General features: G+C 34.7%; 1 protein-coding gene across 1 annotated transcript; it reads right to left on the reverse strand.

The window, feature by feature from the left end:
* Nucleotides 1-854: 854 nt before the first annotated feature.
* On the reverse strand, nucleotides 855-10,739 carry LOC119644748 (protein kinase 4). The gene is made up of 5 exons (XM_038044467.1): nucleotides 10,673-10,739; nucleotides 2,778-2,929; nucleotides 2,685-2,714; nucleotides 2,479-2,627; nucleotides 855-2,403 (listed from the first exon to the last, which is right to left on the reverse strand). The coding sequence occupies exons 1-5, from the start codon at nucleotides 10,692-10,694 to the stop codon at nucleotides 2,163-2,165; spliced, it is 594 nt and encodes a 197-aa protein (XP_037900395.1). The 5' UTR covers nucleotides 10,695-10,739; the 3' UTR covers nucleotides 855-2,162.
* Nucleotides 10,740-22,272: the final 11,533 nt, after the last annotated feature.

Below are 22,272 nucleotides of genomic sequence, written 5' to 3' on the forward strand. Positions count from 1 at the left end.
TTTTCGTACAGATGTTTGTATCTATATACGTATATATATATATATATATATATATATTTATATATAGTTCTGTGGAAACATATATAATTTTACCACACGGACTTTAAAGTTTCTAATCTTTTATTTTCATGTTTACTGTTCTAAAATTTTTTATTTTTATTTATTTTTTTTTTGTTTTTAATTTTCTTTTTTTTTATTATGTTCTATAAGTGATGGGAAAATACATCAAAAATATATATAAAATAAGGTAAAAAATTAAAAAAAAAAAAAATAAAAAATAAAATAAATAAATAAATAAAACTCTTGCATCTATTAACTTAACAAATCTTCTTCTTATTCGAACTCTATTTATTGATCTGTGTATGTAACGTTGTATGTATAAAAATTGTATTTGTTATCAAAATCAAAAAACTGACAAAGTGACATCGATTGCATTGAGATGTTGAAACAAGAAGAAAAAAGAACAAAAACCCTATGGAAATATTTTAGTGCCAATAAAAGGAAAACAAAAAAAAAAAAAAAAGAAAAACAAAAACAAAAAAAGAAAAAGAAATGCTGAGAACAAAAAATCTGTGAAATTTGTGAAATTATTTGTCTTTGAGTCCATCATCTAATGCCTACACACACCGCCGATTGAGAAACTCACAAGAGCGAAGGAGACCACTTTCGCGTGTAACTGCTCCTCATCTCTTTATACCACCGTATACCGCCGTATTTGTGGTCTCGCTTAAATTTCGCTTAAAAAGCTTAATCGATAAACTAAATAATTAACTCCTCGTCTATCCTATCTTTACCATCCACCAACTGTATTATATTATGAGTTAGTTAATGAGTTCTTTCTGTTTTATAAAAAAAAAAAAAAAACGTTTGAGACAAGTACGCTTGATATGACTGGATTACTGATTGCGTATAGTTTGTCTTTAGTTTGTTACTTAGTGTAGTCATTACATTGCAGGTCTTGTTGGGCAAAGAGAAGATCTGTTAATTTTGTGACATGTTCTTGGTGTATGTGCATAGCATCGCAAATAGTTTGATGGAAGTAAAAATTTTGAAAGAACGCAAATTCGAATCGTACAATTTTCTCAAGCTTTCATATGTGGCTTGCACATCTCTATAGAGTGTAGTTCGCCAAAGGCTATCTCATCTGTGCTTATTTGAAATTGCGAACCGCTGTAAAAAGACTCAGAACAAGAACAACTTGGAAAATGATCTTTACTCGTTCACTTGGCGATCTAGAAAAATCGAAATCCGATAAAAATTCATTTCATTTATGTAACATGTGTGACAATGCTAGAGGCTTGATCGATTTTGCTATGTACTTGACGCGATAACATGATCGCCTATTAAGGGCGTGCATTAGACTCTTTACCGAGGCAGGCTGTCAAAAATGAATGATGCAAATGACCAGAAGTCATCACTGTATATGATGGACATCGATCTCATATTGCAAAACTCCAGCTTAAACGCATTATCCCGCCCAGTTATATGCCCTCCTGCTGCTTCTGATCAAGATTAATTTCTATGCATGCTATATATCGTCTGCGTCAACAGTGCTTGCATTCTACACGATTCGTATGCGAGATTTTCTCGATTGAACTCAGATAAAAAATCAATTATTTCCTCCTTAGGGGAATTCCATATTCATTTAGATAATCGAAAAAGTAGTACTTAACGACACATAAAATGTTTCTTTCTAGCGTAAATTAAATTTTACTAAAAATTCGGCAAAAACTACTTTACACTTTTGATAACATAAAACTAAAAATAGTTATCATAGCATACTAAGTTGCCTAAAAAGTATTAAACCTAACAATAATGAGCATATATTCAAAACGATTCACAAATTGTTATTTACCTCAGGGCTTTAAGAGAATAATTGAGATTCGATCTAAAGCTAAAGAAGATCAATTTTCTTACTTATCTTTATTGCTGCTTATAAATAATGGAAGCTAAATAACTGTACATTGTGGTAATTTTGAGTAGATTACCTACTGTAACTCACAATATGATGAGATCGTTTGCGAAGCGATCCAAAGTTTCAGATGAACTCATCCATCAATCAAAATGGGTCGCATACCATAATTAACGAACTGATTGACGGATTCATAAAAGTATGGCTAAGTCAAAGTTTCTGAAACTGTTGGTTATAGCGATTCTGAATATTACCAGGGCCGCCAAACCTGAGCGGTGTTATCTAAAGGCATAACAAAATGTTGTTCTCTTAAACGTTTGCGTTCAAATATTTGATGACGTATTTTTAATAGTATATCACCATGTTTGCCACGCTTATGCTGTTGCAATGGCCGACAGCAAGTGTGGTTCGTATTTGCTGATACATGATAAAAATCTTTACTTAAATCCGTTACTAATACTGTATGCGGTGCGTGAACCTCCTCCTGGTGACTAAGTGCTTTAATATCATCTCTCATATTTTGTTGATGTTGTTGTTGCTCTTGTTGCTTTTGCTGTTGCTGTTGCTCGTGCTGCTGCTGCTGCTGAAATTGAAGTTGGTATCTTTGATGTTCTGCCGGTTGTTCATGTTGTTGTTGTTGCTGTTGTTGTTGTATATAATAACTATCGCTATTACTATTATTATTATTATTATTATTATTATGCCCTTCACGTGGCTGTATCACATTTTTTTCACTTAAACGATTTTCTTGATATTTTTGTTTAAACTTTTTCGGAGTCTGTTGTTGTTTATGTAAATTCTTCTGCAAAATTTTTATTTTCATTAATTTCATATTTAAATAGAAAATCGATAAAACTTTATTTACATTCGTTTTAGATTTCTCTGCTAGAAATTTACACAATTGTAAAATGTGTTCGGCTGTAAAGTGTTTGTCTTCCGTCTCATTGGCCATCACGTCTGTACGCTCAATGATATTCCCATCCATTGTTAGCATGCGTCGATTTTCATTTTTCAACTCTTTGCGTTGTTTCATTAATTTATACATGATACCCATTGATAGAAATTTTCAAAAAAGAAAAATATTTCCAATATTTTCAATATTTTTTCTTCAATATTTTTGAATAGATTTAACAAAAAAAATAAAATATATATATATATATATATATATATATATATATATATATAGAAATTGTATGAATTTTTCTTTTCTGTTTTCTTTTTTTATATTGTTGTTGTTGCTTATGCTGTTAATATTGCTGTTGCTATTGCTATTGCTATTGCAATTGTTATTGTTGTTGTTGTTGTTATCCGTGACTTGTTGTTTACTCCTTCACTTTAGGTTTTATTATGATCTTTGGAACTCTTGCGGTTTTATTCTTATACTCAGTTCTGTAGCGCACATATGTTCAAACGTAGAAATTTCCCGCTTAAAAATTTCAATTTTTTTCTCTCTCACTCTCTCTTCATATTAAAGAAATTGATTTATTTTTAAAATGCCGCTGCACACCACTCGACATTCTGCATTCAATACTGGCGCGTAGACAAGTGTAAATATTTGATTCCAACTTCATCGTAGTTGGAAGAAAATCATTTTCATATCACGTTCGTCTTATACTCTCCACGGTTTATTTTTATTTTTATTTTCATTTTCATGCTCGCACACATGTACAGTATTTTCACGTACATCATTTGATCAAAATTATATTATTATCATTGTCCGGGTCGCGATATTAACGTTAGCCGCAAACAATGTACGTTAGCGGCTAGTGTGCAATTGTTGCCACATCTAGGCGCATGCATCATTGGATTTTCCCTTCCGAAAGAGATTTGAGAACATATTTCCGAAACACTTTAAATGCATTTCGATTAAAGCTTCACAAATAGCATGCGAGTTAGCCTTTAACATACACATACACAGTGATTATTGAGTTTATATATGTTTGGCCAGAGTTTTTTTTTTTGTTTTTTTTTTCATATACATAATAATGTTTCCCCCATGCAAGAGCGGTTCCTATGTGCTAGCTTTTGGAGGAACGATAAAATTCTCGATCAAATTATGATAAGTATATCGACAGCAATGGTGATTAGTTGATAAGACAGGGGAAGGAGAAATTTATGTCGCAGGCAAGGATATGTGCAGTGAGTGTGAGTGTCTTCACTGCTGCAAGGGAAAAAGCGAATGTAACTCTCCCTCTCTCTCTCTCTCTCTCTCTCTCTATCTCTCTCTCTCTCTATCTCTCTCTCTCTCTATCTCTGTCTTGTTTCTTAAGGTGAGCATAAAAATTTAAAAACACATTTACAGTTATATTTAGACTTAGAAGGCTTTACGCTTGCAATAATTGCTAGGCAAGGCTGGAATCAAACGATTCCTCCAATTGCCTAACATAATGCTCGATGCAGTTTGAGACTTATTTGCCTACGTCACAGGTGTCGTCAAGTCTTATACGAAACGCTAGCAGAGCAAAGTGGTTCGTTCTTTTCTGACTTTGGCGTATCACGTTGTGCTACGTTGCAATGTAGGATCCCTTCATAGATCTCCTTCCGTTCTCTTTGTCCGTTGATTTCTTTTCAAGTCATATCATTAATTATAGAGCTATCAGAACTCTAATGGTTTCCATAGGCCGTTTATCAGAGTTCATGTTTCAACGATGCTTGTAAATTATTCAAAAATTTCCCAAAATCCTATTCGCAGTTCCTTTAATGAATGGCCTGGACAAATGAAAAATTGATTTTTTTAATTCGAGTCGGCGGTAGTGACGGATATATTGTGATTGTAGGGCTTCTTAAGAGCAATGCGGCGTTGTGCGCGTGGTATCCTGAGGCTCATTCAAGCACTATCTTGTTCACCTCCCCAATTGCCATGATGAACACGACGGTAGAGTAATTCCGGGCTTTTGCATCAATTATCTCAGCTTTCGTAAAATTATTTTCATGAATTCCTTCCAAGCCTTAATTGCATTTGACGTATACCGTAACGCATGCGTATAAATGAATTAATTTACTTCAAATGCGATCAAAACTAAAAATAGCTCGGGTGTAAACATTCCTTTGCGTTCCTTTCAATCCCTGAAGCCATGTCCGTGCCCACCTAAATTGCGGCGATAGCAAAGTTGCGTGTGTAAAACGCATTGCACACAAGACCGTACTTGAACTACAGAACCATGTGTTTTTGTAGCCGTCACATGCCGAGTATGCTAATTAAATTGTTCTATTTGTAACAACAACAATTTGAAGAGCGAAGAGAAGACCAGGCAAGCCAAGAATTGTCTGCCTATCAATCAATAATTATGAGTGAATGTAGCCTGGTGAGGTAAGTCTTGTTGCATTCGAATTCAATTTAAGTCACGTGAAAAGTATTTATATTCAACTGTTATGTAAACTTGTCACTTGTAAAAGGCTAGCAGCGATTTGAATCAATTCAATGTAAGTCGTAAAATTTCAAAATTGAAATTTTATTCGCCTTGTGTGGGTCAGGTCTAGGTTAGAGAAAAGACTCGAGCAAAGTCTTATAATTAGTGTAAAGCGATTGTAATTTAATGTCACTTTATTGCCTACTCAGCTATTCCCGAAATGGCGAGCCGCCAACGACAGCATATGCATTAATTATATTTTCATCATTTAATGTTAAAAATATGCTTGCAAAGAATTTTCATGTTTCGATTGTGTTTTTTGTTTTTTCGTTTTTTTTTTTTTTTCTTTTCCTCTTTTTCGATGACTGTGGAAATATTTCATTTTAAAATGTTCAAGAGTTGTTTATTTTTAGCTTCATGGGAATTGTTCAATATATGCAACATATGCTATATGTGGGATACTTATATGTGTACAACAGCATTTTAAGCAATATCTGCCGAGCTGCATACTCAATAGTTATTAAATACCGTTATTGATGTATTTAAGGCGAACATATGCGCCTCGCTTTATCGCGTTTGCATTGTTGTAATCTCGAGTAGATTTATAACTTGGATACTCAGTTTAATACACATTAAGTATTATAAAAATTATTAAGCCCCATCGTGATGCATATGACGAACGAGTCAGTTCTAAATTCGAAATTCGAAAAGTGATATCAATAAATCCTTGTTTCCTTTTTTCTTCTTGCGGGATTTTTTCATACTTACGACGCACGCCAACAGCCAGTCTGTAGCAAGTGATATGAAATGAATCAAGTGCCAATTAGGACGACTTCGAAAAGCAAAGAACAACATTGTCTTTGGCGACATTGCCTTTGGGATGATGTCACAATGGAAGTGGTCAACAGAAATGCCCGAGAGCGCCAGAGAGGTCTTAAAAGGGTGTTTCGATTGCATTCGTAGATCATATCAAGCTGGCAGACAACGTTCTCCTGCCGTTTCTGCAAGTTTCCAAAATGCTCTTAAAGTAATTTTTAAGAAAGTTCTGTTTACATCAAAATTTCCTTCGGATTTGTAGGTTCGATAATCTCATCTTTTTAGAAGGAACGAGTTTGTACTCTTCCACGGCCACACCTATATTAGCACCTACATTCACATATATATCATACATGCATGCATACATATATATATATATATATATATATATATATTTATGTATTTATTTTTTTATATATATTTTGTTCATCCTGTCTCCCTATAAAGTTTTTATGAGGCTTCGATTTTATTTTTTAATTTTTTTTTTTTTTTTTTTGAAGACCTTTATGTTTGTCAATAGAGAGCAACAATCTGTGCTCTTTCTTATAACCGAGAAAATGTTCTTTTAACACTTCTAAATGAGCTACGTTATGAGGCAGGCATGAACTGATATAAGTGTAAGTATGTGTGTATGTAAATATATATATAATATAATATGATATATATGTAAATACAAATAAATATGTTTATGATGATGTACTTGTTTGCTTAAATACATAGGGCATAGTACGCATATGTTTTCGTGGTTGCTGCACTTGAGTTTGCCTTCTTAAGGGCGTATTAAGCCTGTCAATTAGACGCTGCATTGTATCCTTTCGAAAAATGCATGTACAAGCAAATGCTTATTTATGTACACTTAATGTATATAAGCAAAGCGGAGATTTGTTTTTCCTATATACATATCAATATATATGCGATATATGCTGTGCTATATATCCTATACTATATGTGTTATGCTATATCTGCTATGCTATACATGCTATACTATATGTATTATGCTATATATATACATGTATATATATATGCTTTTCATTAAAATCATGAAAATTCTTTTCCCACACTTTAAAGTTTATGAATCTTGAAGAATATTTTTTGTAATACAAAGTAATTTATGGAGATTTTTTAAGTAATATTTTAACGTAATAAACCGAACAGATGTAAAATTGCAAAGTTCTTTAAAAGCCCAAAATTATTGCGACACTTTAACGCACTTAAACTCATCTTTTCTGAAATGCATATGTACTGTTATTTCTTTTGCTCATGCGTACGCACGCCCGGTACAATGGGCGTCTGTCTTATTCCCCCCCCCCCCCCCCCCCCCTTTTTTTTTTTTTCTGCTCTTATATGAAATAACGATAGAGGACAGTGAAGACATCACAAATTTCGACCCATTTTTGCACCCATCACCAAAGTATTTTGTCAAAATGCTTGCAATACTCAGTAGACTCCATTAACTATATATATCCTCGATCTGCATCACATTCTGAATCGATTTTGGCATTTGACCGTCTGAGTGATACCGTTTGTAAAGATCGTTCTCACTTCAAATTTCGTGGAAACATTGAAAATTTTTCCGGGTATGTTGGTAGGGAATATGTTGAAAGTTTAGAGAACCCATAAAGTCCGCATCTTTGTCTGTCAATCTGTTCGACTGCCCAATTGCGCTATGTCTAAGATAAATAGGCTTCCGTTCGCCTTTAAATTGATTGAGCAAAGGAATTTGGAAATGCCTCGTTACTCATAAACTATAGTCGACACCTTGTGCACATTTCGACTTTTATTCTACAAAAATAAAATAAAAAATCGGCCAAGCTTATCCAATCTTATCCGGATAGAAAGTATTTGATTTTTTGACTTCACATAAACCTATTAGAACTTATCCAATACGCGACCTACGTGTGAATAGCTTTTGTAGCGGGCCTCTGAAAGCCGGATCTAAATGATTAAAAGTTGGGCTTACCCTCTTTACATTTCTGAATTCTCTGACTTACACGCTCTAAATAATGCGTCGCCATGTAGAGAGTATATAATCACAGCGCCACGTATCAATGCAGTGAACCTCATAGGATGACAGTTAGGGGTCTAGCTAGGGTTAAACATCGCACGCATATCACGCAATCATGCGCTAGCAGAGCCGCATTTAACAATTACAGGGATCAAATTTAACCTCACTGTTAGCTTATCAAAACTTTGCTAACTATTTTCCTTCTTCGATTTCTCCGATTTTTACGTAGAACTTGTCGATAGATGGGATGGATATTTTTTAAAGGTTTTATTCGAAAAGGATTTGATATACGGTGTATGCATATATTTGTTTGTAAGACCCATCTAATTATGGGTTTCGAATTGGTCGACACATGAAAGAAACGCATCCTAAGGTGCTTGTTCAAGACAGTGCTTGAGAAGAGTATTATGTAAGTATCAGTTTCGCTTCCCCCAGAAATACCTATGAGTATGTAGTTCTGCTCATTTGGCCTTCTCTGGTTTTCAAATACTCAGAAATTGCGATAATTCGCGGATTTCTTATTAAATCGGAGATCATTACACATTTGTACTCTGTTTTATGTATGTTTATGTTTTAGGTAATGGGCAATAAATAGTTGGCCAGATTTAGCTCACTTTTGATATTGATTTATAGATGTGAAGTCGTTTTTAACATTTCATACATTGGGATAAGCTTAAAATACCTTATACAACAAGTGCTTTAGGGTATAAACGTTACAAGATATATGAGGTGAAGACTTGCGTTTGTAAGATAGATAAGCGATTTCGCCTTATTTTTCACGTTCCTATAAAGAGATGATAAAATTATGTGATTGTGTGTTTTCAAGCAGTCCAACAGTTTATGTTGTTACATGACTTGAGTTTTCATGCGAATTAGTCGATTATCTAAGAAACTAAATTCTACGGGAGATGAAAAGCAGACACACGTGCACGGTGCGATACCTGTGTCATGTAGCTTGCTTGTAAAAAGATGTAAAACCAGAATATTTGCGGAAAGCAAAGTGAGTCGAAAAGTGAGTCGTGAGGATCGCGTCAGGGGAGTTGAATGCCAATATCTAAACGGACGAGACCAGAACGAGAATTAAAGCCTTATAAATTAATATAAGTTCCGGCAAATAATTCGTAAATAGATTTTCTTCTTTTTCACATAAAATCTGCAGGACGAAAAATTTGTCCATGTAAATAATGGCCTTCGTATGCGGTATGGACAATGTATTAGCAGTTCAAGACACTGTGTGTGTGTGCGTGTGTGTGTGTATGTATGTATGTGTAAAAGAAGAAAAGAGAACTTCCTATATTTTTATACTCACAACCGAAGATAGACAATGCACTCAGTTAGTGAAAACGTTTTCAACACACGGTAAGAAAGCTCAGGGACCCTCCAAAGTATATATGTGTTTGAATCGTATTAAAACCTAAGCCCATCTAGACATATCTGTCCCTTCGTGTTTCACTCTCTGTGGATGTACGCGGTAAGCATTCCCCTGACCGCAAATACGAAGATATGAAGACGCAAATATTAGAAGCTTTCGCAGACACATTTATATCGAAAATCGGAAAATTAAACAACAGCGACGACCACACTACATAGTAACTGAAAACATCTTGCTTTTGTGAAGCTAAATTCATTTTGATACCCACTGTTCACATATCTGAAAATAGATATGAAGAGAAAAATATTCAAAGAGGCGGAGCGCCCACTCATCATCGTACAATATCGAAATGTCACTTTTTTTTCTGAAATTTGGCCAAACATACAATTTCCTTATTTTTTTCTTTCATTTTGAATTCTCCGAGTCCTCGATTTTGAATGCCATCTTTCCGATATGTAATGAAAATGCAAACTAAGATCGTAAGCAAGTATAAGTTCGAACGTGGACGGCTAGCAACGAAGTGTAATGTTAGGGAGCCTCGCACGTTTATCAGATTCTCTTTCTTCCTCGTTCTCTCCCCCGTTAATTGGCTCGACTTTAAACCAGTTTTATAGATTTTAATGAACGCCTTCCCATCAAATCTGGTCGACAGCTGTGATTAACTGTTATCTGATGAAATCTTTTTCCCTCATCTCTCTCGACTTTTGCTTAATTATATAGCCTCTGCTAGGATCACTACAAGATTTCGAAATGAGCAAAGTTTACTTGTACCAATCTTAGAGAAGAAAGGCGGAAATAGCTTGAAAGAAAATGAGGCTCAAAGATTAGATTACCATGAAATCGAAACTTACTAACTAAAGACTGCAATATTTACAACATGTTGGTTAAGAGATCTATGCTTTCCTGCATATTCATGAATGTTTGTTATTGATTTAGCGATCCCTCTTGTCTTTATCGACTGTCCATACTTTTCCACCAGTAACGACCTCTTCTAGTCATTTGAATTATCTACAAAACAATTAACAAGTTGACTAAAGCATATAAACTGTCAAGCATGAAACGTATAAAGAGCAATGTTTATGACCTACAAGAGCCTTGCTTCTCTAAAAGCAAGAGATATATAATACAATTCATTTCTAGAATTTCACCTTTAACAGCTAATGTATAAAGAAGCAAAGTTTTTGTATATATTTTATATTATTGTATTATATACTAACCTCCCGCAAAGTTACTCGTCATTCACGTGAGAAGAAATCAGAAAAGTCAATATTACGTAGCCCAGATTAAACGCGCCAAAACACTTGAGATCTCATTTGGGATGAGTGAGAAATGCACACCCGTACACAGTATACATACCTATATATGCATATAAAATTTTTTATATATTTATATATTTACATATATATATATATATATATATATAAGGGGGAATCTGTAAGCGTAAGAGATACAAACATGTACATGCATCAATGCATTACGTATAAAGTCAACTAGAAAAATGCTTACAAATGCAAGTGCAAGCGCAACCGAATTACTTTTCACATGCTTCAATGCTTGTAATTGTCATAATTTTACAATAGCCCATAAGCGTCATTACGTTTCATAGTAGTTCAAGGCGAATGTCTCCCCCAATACTAGATGAGTTTTTCGAACGAAAAAGGAGAGGGAAAAAGTAAAAGAAAATTAAGACAAAAAAATTATGTTCGGTCTGAGTCACATACTCTTTGCCATTTACTATTAAGACCATTTCATGTCTAGAAAGCAGGCCTTACGGAAACCTATTTAAGTTCCCTATCGATTACCTAACTCAAAAGCGACAGTAAGGGCAGCTCCTTCCGGCTAACATCGAGAAGTGCCCTCTTAGTCTTTTGGCAACGTATTGCGAAGATAATCGCAATAAATTTATTAATTAAAATAGAAATTGATCTTAACTAATATTGGGCTTTTGTTTCGTTCTGTTTTTTGTGGAATTATGTGAAGGCATTTATATCCGAAGCGACGAGCAATAATTAACCGACTGCACCTGCGTCTTGAAATACACAAGCCGTTACAAACATTTTGGCAGTAGAAAATATGTAAACTTTCGCTTAAGTCAAAGTTTTGCAAATTGTGGTGCGGACAGTGTAGCTTTCATGGCATTAAGACACTGAAATCTAATCATGACAAATATTTATTAGGGTATATGCGATAGGGTCTTACTTATCTGCTGATTGACTATTCTCAGGAACTGCTCGCAATGTGGGATAAAGCCGAAGGCGAGTAGCGTGGCCTGCCACATAACCTGTGTCGATGAGTCACTTGTGAGAATTATATGAAAACTCGAAAGGACAACGGTAATCTCAGCGAAGCCAACACGCGTCTTTGCATCGTGTTTCAACTAAATGAAATTAAATTCGCATGATCATATCATAGCAAGCTTGCTGTTGAGCTTATCATATTTTATTCGATTAGTTGACAGCAGCAATCAATACAAAAGATTTCGCACTAGACAATAAGAATAAGTTAAAAGAAGGAGCCCTCAGTCGGCTACAATTCTGAAATATTTTCAATTCATATACACTCGGAATATGTTAATTGAAAGGCGTACGTAAAAGGTGTCGCTATCAACTTTTTCGCTTAACCTGAGGCTAATTTAAATGTAAACTCTCTTACATTTTTTCAAAGCTAACGCTTATTAATTAATTTAGAATTACCTTTGATTTTTTCAATGCACTTCTCTTTGTGTTCTTTAAAAATATATATATATATATATATATATATATATATATATATATATATAATGTGTTGAACCGCCCGAGATGCGGCATAAAACCTCAAGCAAACATTATTTCTAAAGCACAAACATATGATTAGCAATGTAAGGCATTTGAAAGTAAAAGTTTGATGCTTAATTTGCCGCTAGCGAGTACGAATTGATTCTCTTAAAATGATTTTGGGAATTTCTCTAAAAGAGGTAGACGTCCATCTTGCTATGATTGAAGCATGACAGAGTACATGCATCTGGTAAAATCGCGTCCGACTTTTTTTTCTGTTTCTGTCCTGGAAATATAATAGAATTATCATTGAGACAAGAAAATGTTCGAATTAATGTTAAAGCTTTGCAGGAAAGGTCGCTCAAGGCCATCGGTGCCATATTTCGCTTAGGCTACGAAAAATAGACTAAGCCACCGCTGTACTTATTAGAAAGTGGCGAAGTAATTATATTCTATAGTATAGTTGTATATACACAAATTTGTGGCGAAATAACATTCACCCTCATATGCTCTGGCTCTACGTCCTAGTTGACCAATCAGATGGAATAATCTTGTAGTATATTTTCCAAAAATGCAAATTGATTTGATACCTATATCCGGGTGTTTCAGATGGTATGGAAGTCATTTTCTTTCTACATATATATATATATATATATATATATATATATATATATATCGCCCTCTATGCTTTTAAATGCGAGACAAAAAGAAAGACGATCAAAACCATAACAGTCGCTTAGAGCAAGAACATTTCAATATATATATATATATATATATATATATATATATATATATATATATATGAATACATGGATACAAAGATTGCAGTCCTTAAGTTGCTACAAATAGAATTTAGTCCTTGCGTTGCCCAAAAAAAAAATCTCTATATCTGTACATACATATATCTGTATATGCATAACACATATGCTGTGTAAATTTACAAAACGTAATAAAAATAACTCAATAGTGATTTTGTTTATGCATATGGGTAAGAAAAACATACATACATACATACATACATACATACATGCACATATATAATGAAGTTATTTTTAGTTCAACATCAATATTTGAAAGGAATATTTATTTTATCTTCTTAAAACACTTGCACTACTACTAAATGCATATTTATACAAGTGTAATACACACACCCATAAACATGAACATATTTATGTAAATGTTGTTTTTAGTTTCATTTGGAACGATACAATATTATTATGGCTGAAATGAAGAGCAATATGTCTACTTAAAACTCTATTCATATCGAATATTTTTGATAAATTATAAATATATACATACATACGTATATTGTATATATTTTTAGAATTTTATTTTTATTTTTACCCATCATCGAGTAGTAGGGACCTACCAATGCGTTTTGGAGATAATAGGCATACATACGGCAAGGATGAAAGCCGAAATCGATTTGGCTACGTTTATTGATCAATTCAATAGCTTTGGTTAATTTAAACAATTAGTTAATGTGAGCAGCAAAAGTCACGATAGAAATCTGAAATTTCTTAGTTATTTACTAAAGGTAACAGATTGCAACAATTTCGGGAAAAAAAGCTGCTGAATAATTTTTAATTTTTGAAGGACAGAATAATAATAAAAGTATAGTATAATAAAAATATAGTATACACCTAACTCTCTTTTTGCACGATAGATATGTTCCTAAAAAATTCCCACTCATGCGTAATCTAAGTGAAATGAGAAAAATATACCGAAATATACCGAATCAGAGACAATATCTCAAAAAAGACAATAGACATTAGATGTGGGGACGTAAAAGGCAGTTTAAATCGATATAGAAACTGATTTTGAACCGATCGTTGTAATCAAATTGCTTCTTAGGTCATTTCGCGTGCTACATACACTCGCATAAGTCATATGTACCTTGTAGCAAAAGTAGTGTAGGGTATAACAAGTTCCCGTCATGCCACTATCTAATATAGGGGATCAAAGTTTGCCTGAAATAGGCCGCACAGACAGACTTACGTGAGAGGAAAGTTAATTTTTCGAAATTTAAAAAGTTTTTCCATGATTTTGTTTTTGATTTTTCATATTTTTTATATTCAAATTCTTATGGTAGTGGTCTTGCTTGGATAGTGCATATAACTAGTTTTGCGAAAATTGTTAAAGCATAAGTTAATGTGTTAAGGACACAAAGATCTCATATACCGGCAAAACTCCTTTTAGCCAAAGCTATTAATGGTGGCAATATATCAATGCGAGTCAGTGTCTCTCCATAATTAATGAATGAATGACTCGATAGGTAGGGTAGTAGCGATTGCTAGCTAATGATTGCTTTAAGAAATGCAAAATAGTTGTGAACTTGTACATTTTTAGCCGAAACAAGAAGAATATTCTGATATTTCTTTGCTCTTTTCGCATTAAAAAAGCGTAATACAGCTTAACATGATGTAAACGATGCATCGACATACCATTGTATAATTATTGATGCCGTCGTTGATGTGGACAGTTTCCGCTATACGGAGCATTTAATATTGTATATACAACAAATAGTCTACTTATAGCATGACCTAATAAATTCCGAGCAGAAGCATAGTTAATATGTAACCTTGACAGGACACGCATGATTATGCAATGAAGAGTTTATTATGTTTTTAATATAAACGCGACCCTAAGGAAGAGATTTTTAATATTCAACTAATTGGCTTAGCCTCTTCAGTTAGCGTGGACGGGAAAACACTTAAGAACAAGCTTGCATTCCACATCATTTTTTGAAGTCATTATCGGCATACTTAACCGGAATACAAGTAAACGGGCAGAACTTAATCTAATGTGTATTACTCACAGTTAACAAGCTTAATATCTCTCGGCTGATGAGTTGTGAAAGACAATAAAAAAAAAAGAAGAAGAAAACTCAGATGGTTGCAATACTGTACCGTAGCTGCCGTTCAATTAAGGCTTTGAGAGGAAGCTAGTTTTCTGGAGGACTTGGGTGTGGACGCGTGCCCGTGCACAACTTTCCACATTAGAATAGAAATTTGTTCGATAAAACTAGTCGTTCTTGTATTAGTTAAGTGCTGTGACGAACACACACACACTACTTATAAACTGAAAAAGGCGGCTAAACATTTGAGACCAAACAGTACTAGATGTCGCTGGCAGCCGGATTGCACAGAGGCTTTGCTTCGTCTTTGTGCTTGTTTTATGAAAATTATATAGAAAATCATTTAGGCAAAGCGTTGAGGCAGCTGATAAGGTCCATGAGCAAAAGCCATTTGTCATTGGTTCAGAAAATGTAAAACGTTTGTGTAACCGGAAATCTAATTGAATCTTCGATTCTAGAAAAGTTCATACTAACAATTATTCTCAATGCTCGCATCATAAAAGGATAAAAGGGATTAGCTGGCGTTGTGAGGCGAATAACATAACAGCTGAGAAAAACGTTACACGAACACACTCTAATCCAGTTTAACTTAATTGCCTGCGTCGATAGCCTTACCACAGATCGCCCGGTAGTACAACGGATTTTTTAAGTACGCCCATAAGCAGAGAGTTGGTTAATCCCCATTAATGGGAGCACTACTATTGCGAAAATATAACAGAAAGAAAACAAAGGGGCAAGAGCCGTCTTTCTTGCAATTCTGCTTGGCGACAACGTCTATCTAACACTTCGTTATCTAATGTGCAAGGAAACTTGTGGATAACTGCAGCCATCCCGATACTTACGGAATGGCCGTACCCAGCAGACAGGAAGAGAACTCCTCGTCGTACACTGATGGAAAGTACATCATACTTACCAGAAGCAATAATTCGTTGGATTGCCTGAACCCATGAACATCCACTGAGTATCAACTTTTTCTTTTACTGCTTATGCCGACTCTACATGGTGATCTCTTACTGGGCGACAAAAATTCCATTTATCTTAAGATCTTTCATACGTTACGTAAGGCCTTTCAACACTCAACCATTTCTCGAGGAAATGTGCCTCAAACAACGCAATCAGCACAGCAAATACCCAACTGTGTCCCAGCCCTCTACTACCATCTAATTTACTACTACTTCCATAGCAGAGAGAGAGAGAGAGAGAGAGAGAGAGAGAGAGGAATAATTTCTCTTTTTTAAAACAGAAAAGGAACAGGAAAGAAGTCTTCTTAGATGTCCCTCTCTTACGCTTCCAAGAAAAAATCCGTCGAAGGTTATGGATAGTAAATCTTGCTTCTTTGCCGATAACTGATCAATTCTTGAAAATAGCAACTCCTTAAAGCAGACGAAACAGTCAGGGTAATGGTGCGTATATGAAAGATTTGCATAGTTTCGCCCGTTACGTTACACAGGCAATTACATCTCTTTACAAACATCTCTCATATGCGTTCATCTCAAAAAGGTGATTGCAGTTCATTTCGAAGAATGACGCGAACTTTAAACAAATGATTCATCTTACTTGTGCATGAGCGAAACCAAGAAATTTGGAAAAAATGAAAATACTTTTGTCAAAGACTGAAAAATTTTTGAAGAGATTTTTTAACTCCAAGTCGTTTAAATCTAATTCCGTAGCTTATGGAATTTATGAAATCTTTTTAAATTAATATCTTCGCAAAGCACAACGATTTCCGCTTTATAACGATGAGCTTTATTTGAGCTCATTAGTAGCTATTTGCTCAGAGGTGTTTTCCTTTCAATCCTGTAGACCATACATTAGTTACGATTACCAGTTGGCTGCAGCAAACTTGAGCCGTAAAGGTATAAGATGTGCTGATCAAGTGTACATCGCTCAGGGTACGGCCACAGCCTACCCTCTATTCACACTTATTTCTTCCTGGCCATCGCCGCATTTACGCATACGCATACGTATACGGGACATCCCCTGAGTAACAACTGATTAAAAGATACCGAGATTTTTCTTTTAAATTTTAAACGGTTAAGAGTGCATTTTGATGGCACACTATTTCTATTAAATAGTAATAGTCGTAGTAACATTTAATCGAGAAATATTCAGGAATAACAATAGTAAAAGCGGATCGATATATCCACCTAAACTTTTCTACAAATTTGTCTTTCATAGCATAGTAAAAACTTGTGTTTATCAAAACGGCGACAAGATAAAGTAAGAAAGAAACCTTTCCGCTATGGGTATGTGGGAGCCGTTGTTGAGCAATAGAGATTCGTTACAAGCCTATGCATAAAATTATTTTTGTATTCCTCTTCTTCTCTTGCTTTTGCATTCTGCGTTAAGCGGTGCCGAGACTAAAATTGTGGCACATGTGCGGTACACATGAATATGAAATTGTTTTCTACAAAAGCATACGTCGTGCGATGATAGGAATTTAAGCAAAACATCTCTGAGAATATTTTAGTGGGAAAATATGTTTTACTTTTTTTGCATTACATTCTGCCGCTGTATCAATTCATTTGCTGTTCGCTCATCATCATCATCATTATCTTCGTCAGCATTTTCCCACATTGCATTTTATAATGTTTATAGAAATTTGTATTCTTTTTTACTCTCGTAAGTGATGTTAATAAATGTGACGCTAATGCGACGTTGGAGGTAAAATAAATATTTTCTTATGCTTTTGGCGCCAATATTCTCTCAATATTTGCGACTTATGATAAGTTAAAGATGTGATTAAATGTATGTTATATGTATGTATGTATATGTATATATATATATATATATATATATATATATATGTATGTGTGCTTTTCTGTTAATCCTTTTTGCTTTTTTTTTGTTTTGTTTATATAATGCTTTTAAACTACTCAGTGCAATTTATTGAATGCTTTCAGATAATTTTTTCATTTTAATTTAACAGAAACTTCTCACACACCCCCCTCCCCCCCCATTCTTCCGTGTGATGAGACCATTGCGTTAATTAAACAATCGTGAGGCCAATAATTTATTGCGTTTTCATGTACAAGGCAGTAAGCCTTCCGGATATCAAACATCATGTATTCATTTCCTTCCTATGTGCTATATGTATATAATCGTATGCACTGACATTTGGACATAAATAACTATATCGCTTCATCATATGGCTCAATATATATTAGACTTTAATATATTGTAGTAAGTTTTATGGTATTGCACACAACATGCGATAGATAGACTGCATTGTAATTGCATGTCAGTAAAAGGCACACACAATAGCAGGCAATAAACAATTAAATGATTGCCAGCAATAACGTTATGAACGTTATGAAGCCTTGCAGGGGGAGTAGTTAACTGCTGACGAACTCTTCCTATCTCTTTTGCGTCATCCGCTCGCTTAGGTGTTCGTGCGTCTATGACCGTAGCAGGCATCATCCAGGCATCATCCGTAAACCAACTAGGTTTAAGGTAACGCAACTACTAGTAAGTGGCATAACTGCTGCACGAATTTTTCAATTCTCAAGACAGTTTGTGCATATGTGTTGTGCATGTTGCGCCTTGTTGTGATGTATCTGGTTTTTGACAAGCTTATAATTATTGCCGTTTTTCAATGGTTTCCATTCCATTAACTAATTCATTTCCACAAATGCCATCTGAACTGATGCCACGATTACTAACAGCTTTAGATTAACATTAGGACGCGACTAATTTTTTTGTTTTTTTTTTTCCGTTTCGTTTTATTCATTCTCATTTTAGTATCCCTTTCAGTACCTGAACACAGTTGTCGTCCGTTTAAGGTTTTCCAAAAAAAAAACAGAAGAAAAGCAGGGAACAATAAAATTTCAAAACTTTTTATTGATTTGTTGTTTGTCACCAATTAAGGAAGCTTTCCATTTCGAAGAACTTGCTACCGATTTGCTAGATACGTGATTGCATTTTATTAATATGTGAGTAAACCTTAGGGAGGCCAGATAGGTTTATTGTACTCGCCTGTGCCTCTAGCACTACAGCTTTAGAATTCTTATGACTCTTATTATTACTAATACTATCCTCGTCTCCTTCGGTTTGGGTTATCATAACGTGTTTAAAGCGCATTCACACAGGATATGATAGATCGTGCCATTTATCCTAATATCTTTCAACTAATACGTGACGGAGTCATGAACTGCGTAGCGTAGATCACCTCTCCGTGGTTCCAGTAGCTTATTTATTTACTTATAGGAGAATAATGTGTATGTGCATATATGTGCAATAGCAATATTAGCTAAAATCAAAAATAAAGAGACACCGGATTTTCCTATGGGTATTCACCAAGTTTGTAAATTGCTCCTCAACTGCAATCACATACTGTAATCGGGAGAGGGTACACTTGATTTACTTCATGGAATCGAAATATTGATCAAGCCATCGGAACGAGTCCTTACATAAATTAAATAAACTAGGGAAGCTTAGATGGCTCATTCAGGTCCATGAAAATCCACCGGACCATGTAGAAATGGCAAATTCATATAACTTGCTATTATTCTGGAGACGAAGGTAATCCGTAACTTTTTGCACATTGTTTGAAAAGATCGTAGGTCGGAGGCTAGGTTAGTTTAAGTCTGCACTCATAGGTGGCAAAGAACAAAAATTGATGTGTGACTATCAAGCTAGTGACCCTACAATGGCTGACTATTCTTATAAAGTTTTGACAATCGAGGTAGGTAGGCGCTTGCCAATCGTTAAGTTACTTGACTCAACGTTTTATAAAACCCAATAGTGACTTGGCCTTATTAACGCAGTCACCCATACAAAAGTGAAGTCACGAATTTGGGATCCAGCAAAACATCTAGGTCGCTAAGGAGGTACACGTTACCCGGCTCGTAGTTATCAATAATATTTTTTTATTTATTTATTCTCTATATATTTTGTAAATAAATTTACTGAGCATGGCTTTAAGGACTGCCGGATAACTTAGTTCATAGGCGCGCCTATATTGAAAACTCTACCGCATTAGCAAGATTTGCACCCACGACCATTGAGTTGTTAGTCGCGATCGTTAGCCTATTCGGCTACTCACACGAATGAACTTGCGAATACTATATATCGCCAATGGACTCGGTTATATGTTACGCCGGGGGATTTAATAAATCTTTTCGATTGGCATTGTTCTGCACTGTGCTTCCAATGGCTTGCTAAATTCTTGCGTAGCTATCCTGCACCTCTCATTGTCCCTCTAGCTCCGCTATTAACCAAATAGCACAGCCCTTTCATTGTCTTCGATACCCAAATATCCAGGTATTCAAATTAGTGGCTCGGAAGAGGTTACAGAGCGACAATCGTCTGAAATAAATCTAAAGGCGAGTTACCTAAAACGATGTACCTTTTAGAAAAAAGTCCATACGCGCCTCACTACTACTGGAATGAAAGGCTCATTGCTTTTGTAATTCCTTAAAAAATTCTTGGAAAACCGACTTTGACATCTTCGACATCACAGTAAGCGTTCTTAAGACGTCATCGAAAGCCATGACTGTATCGACTGGTATACTTTTCATCGGAGTCTTGTCCAGTGGGTGTTTTTTACGCGTCACGAATGGAAACAAAACTCTTTAACACGATATCATATATAGACGAATTTTTTGTCACTGCAAAGTTTTAAAGCGTGCCCCAGTGAAAGAGATTCACTGAAATTGCAACGCACGTCTTGTACCAAACCTATGTACATTTTTTGATTATAGCACCTTTCCAGAATGGTACGTAAAAGCCAGAATATTCCCAATATTCCCTTGTAGACTTTATAATGAAAGATTCATCGGCTTTGTCGTTTACATCTTAGAAGTGTACAAATTTGGTTTTCTTTATTTATTATTTAATAAATTGAAACCAAATATATAGGTGTGCAAATATTTGTTATTAGAAATATACATATATGAAGGAAAATTGTAACATGAATATCATTTCTATATTTTTGTACAATGCATGTTTTTTTAAAAGTCAGTGGAAATGATAAAATCAGGCGAACATTTTCAAATCAATTTCTCACGTTTTTGAATGTTTCCCCCTTTATTAGTTAGGCCACAGAAACCCTTTTAATATAGAAAATTCCCAGTAAGCGTTCATCTTAATGGCATAATCTAAACTGACACTAATGACAATTGGCTTAGACTGTCACACTTCAGAATCAAGGCACACATCTCACTGAATGTAAGTACAAAGACTAAAATATACACACATGTGCATGTAAATATATATATATATATATGCATGCAAGCATAAGCAGTGGTTTATGTATTAAAACGAAAATTCCCATGATTCAATATTGGGATAACAATATTAAGAGCTATTAAGCTATGAACTTGTACACTTTCTTCAATTGCACTTACACTGCTATAAACATTCGTATACGTTCATCTATAGATTCATATAAGTGCTTGTGAGAATACCTAAAAGGGAGCATCAACAACATCATGCAATCAATTGTCAGAAAGAGTCTCACTATATACGTATACCAGATAGATAGCGTAAAACAACATCACCATAAATTGACGACAATTTTAAAAGAAGTCCAAAAACACAAACTTGACAAGGGGAGAAGTCTAACCATTAACCAGTACATGTGAATACAAATCTATGTGAAACCGTGGTAATCTGATACAGAGGTAGAAGTTCAAAATGTATAGTAATCATGTACAGTAATTTTCCCTTAACTGCTGCACGCTTAATAAAATTTCATCTTTCGCTGCTTTGCAGTCATCCCTTCTTCTTAAAGTAACACAATTGTTCCATCAATACCAAAACAGTTAATTCACTCAAATTCTTTTTCTATACCTTCGGTGGAATACGATTTGTAAACGATTAAATAGTGTACTGTAGTTAACAAAAGGGGACAAATTACTGCAAATTCTCCAGAAGATATATTTCTTTTTACTGGCTTAGTAGTCGCTTTGAATCTTCTACAACAAGTAGAAAGAAGAAATGCATTGTAAAAAAGAAATGCGTTTCCTTGAAACGCATCGGGGTTATTACTGAACCACTCCGAGAGACTACTTGAGTCAAGTCAATGCTTGCTGGAAAGCTATATCCTAATGTCCGGAAGGCTCATTCCAAATTTCCTTAAAATAATACTTAAGATAAGTTTCATCGAGACGAACTGACACCGATTCGAAAGATATCAGTCCTTTTAGTAAGAAATCAAAAATGTATGATGGATTATGAATTCGATCGTATTACATATAGGATTATG

Source organism: Glossina fuscipes, unplaced genomic scaffold (assembly GCF_014805625.2).
Source record: "Glossina fuscipes isolate IAEA_lab_2018 unplaced genomic scaffold, Yale_Gfus_2 0, whole genome shotgun sequence".
NCBI lineage: Eukaryota > Metazoa > Arthropoda > Insecta > Diptera > Glossinidae > Glossina > Glossina fuscipes.

What these genes read in the sequence shown, in the direction of transcription:
- LOC119644748 (XM_038044467.1), bottom strand. Translation starts at nt 10,694, where the DNA reads ATGACGAGTAACTTTGCGGGAG. An exon ending in CAGAGAAATCTAAAACGAAT is followed by an intron (nt 2,715 to 2,777) that starts GTAAATAAAGTT and finishes AAAATTTTGCAG; the next exon opens with AAGAATTTACATAAACAACA. An exon ending in CAGCAGCAGCAGCAGCACGA is followed by an intron (nt 2,404 to 2,478) that starts GCAACAGCAACA and finishes TAAAGCACTTAG; the next exon opens with TCACCAGGAGGAGGTTCACG.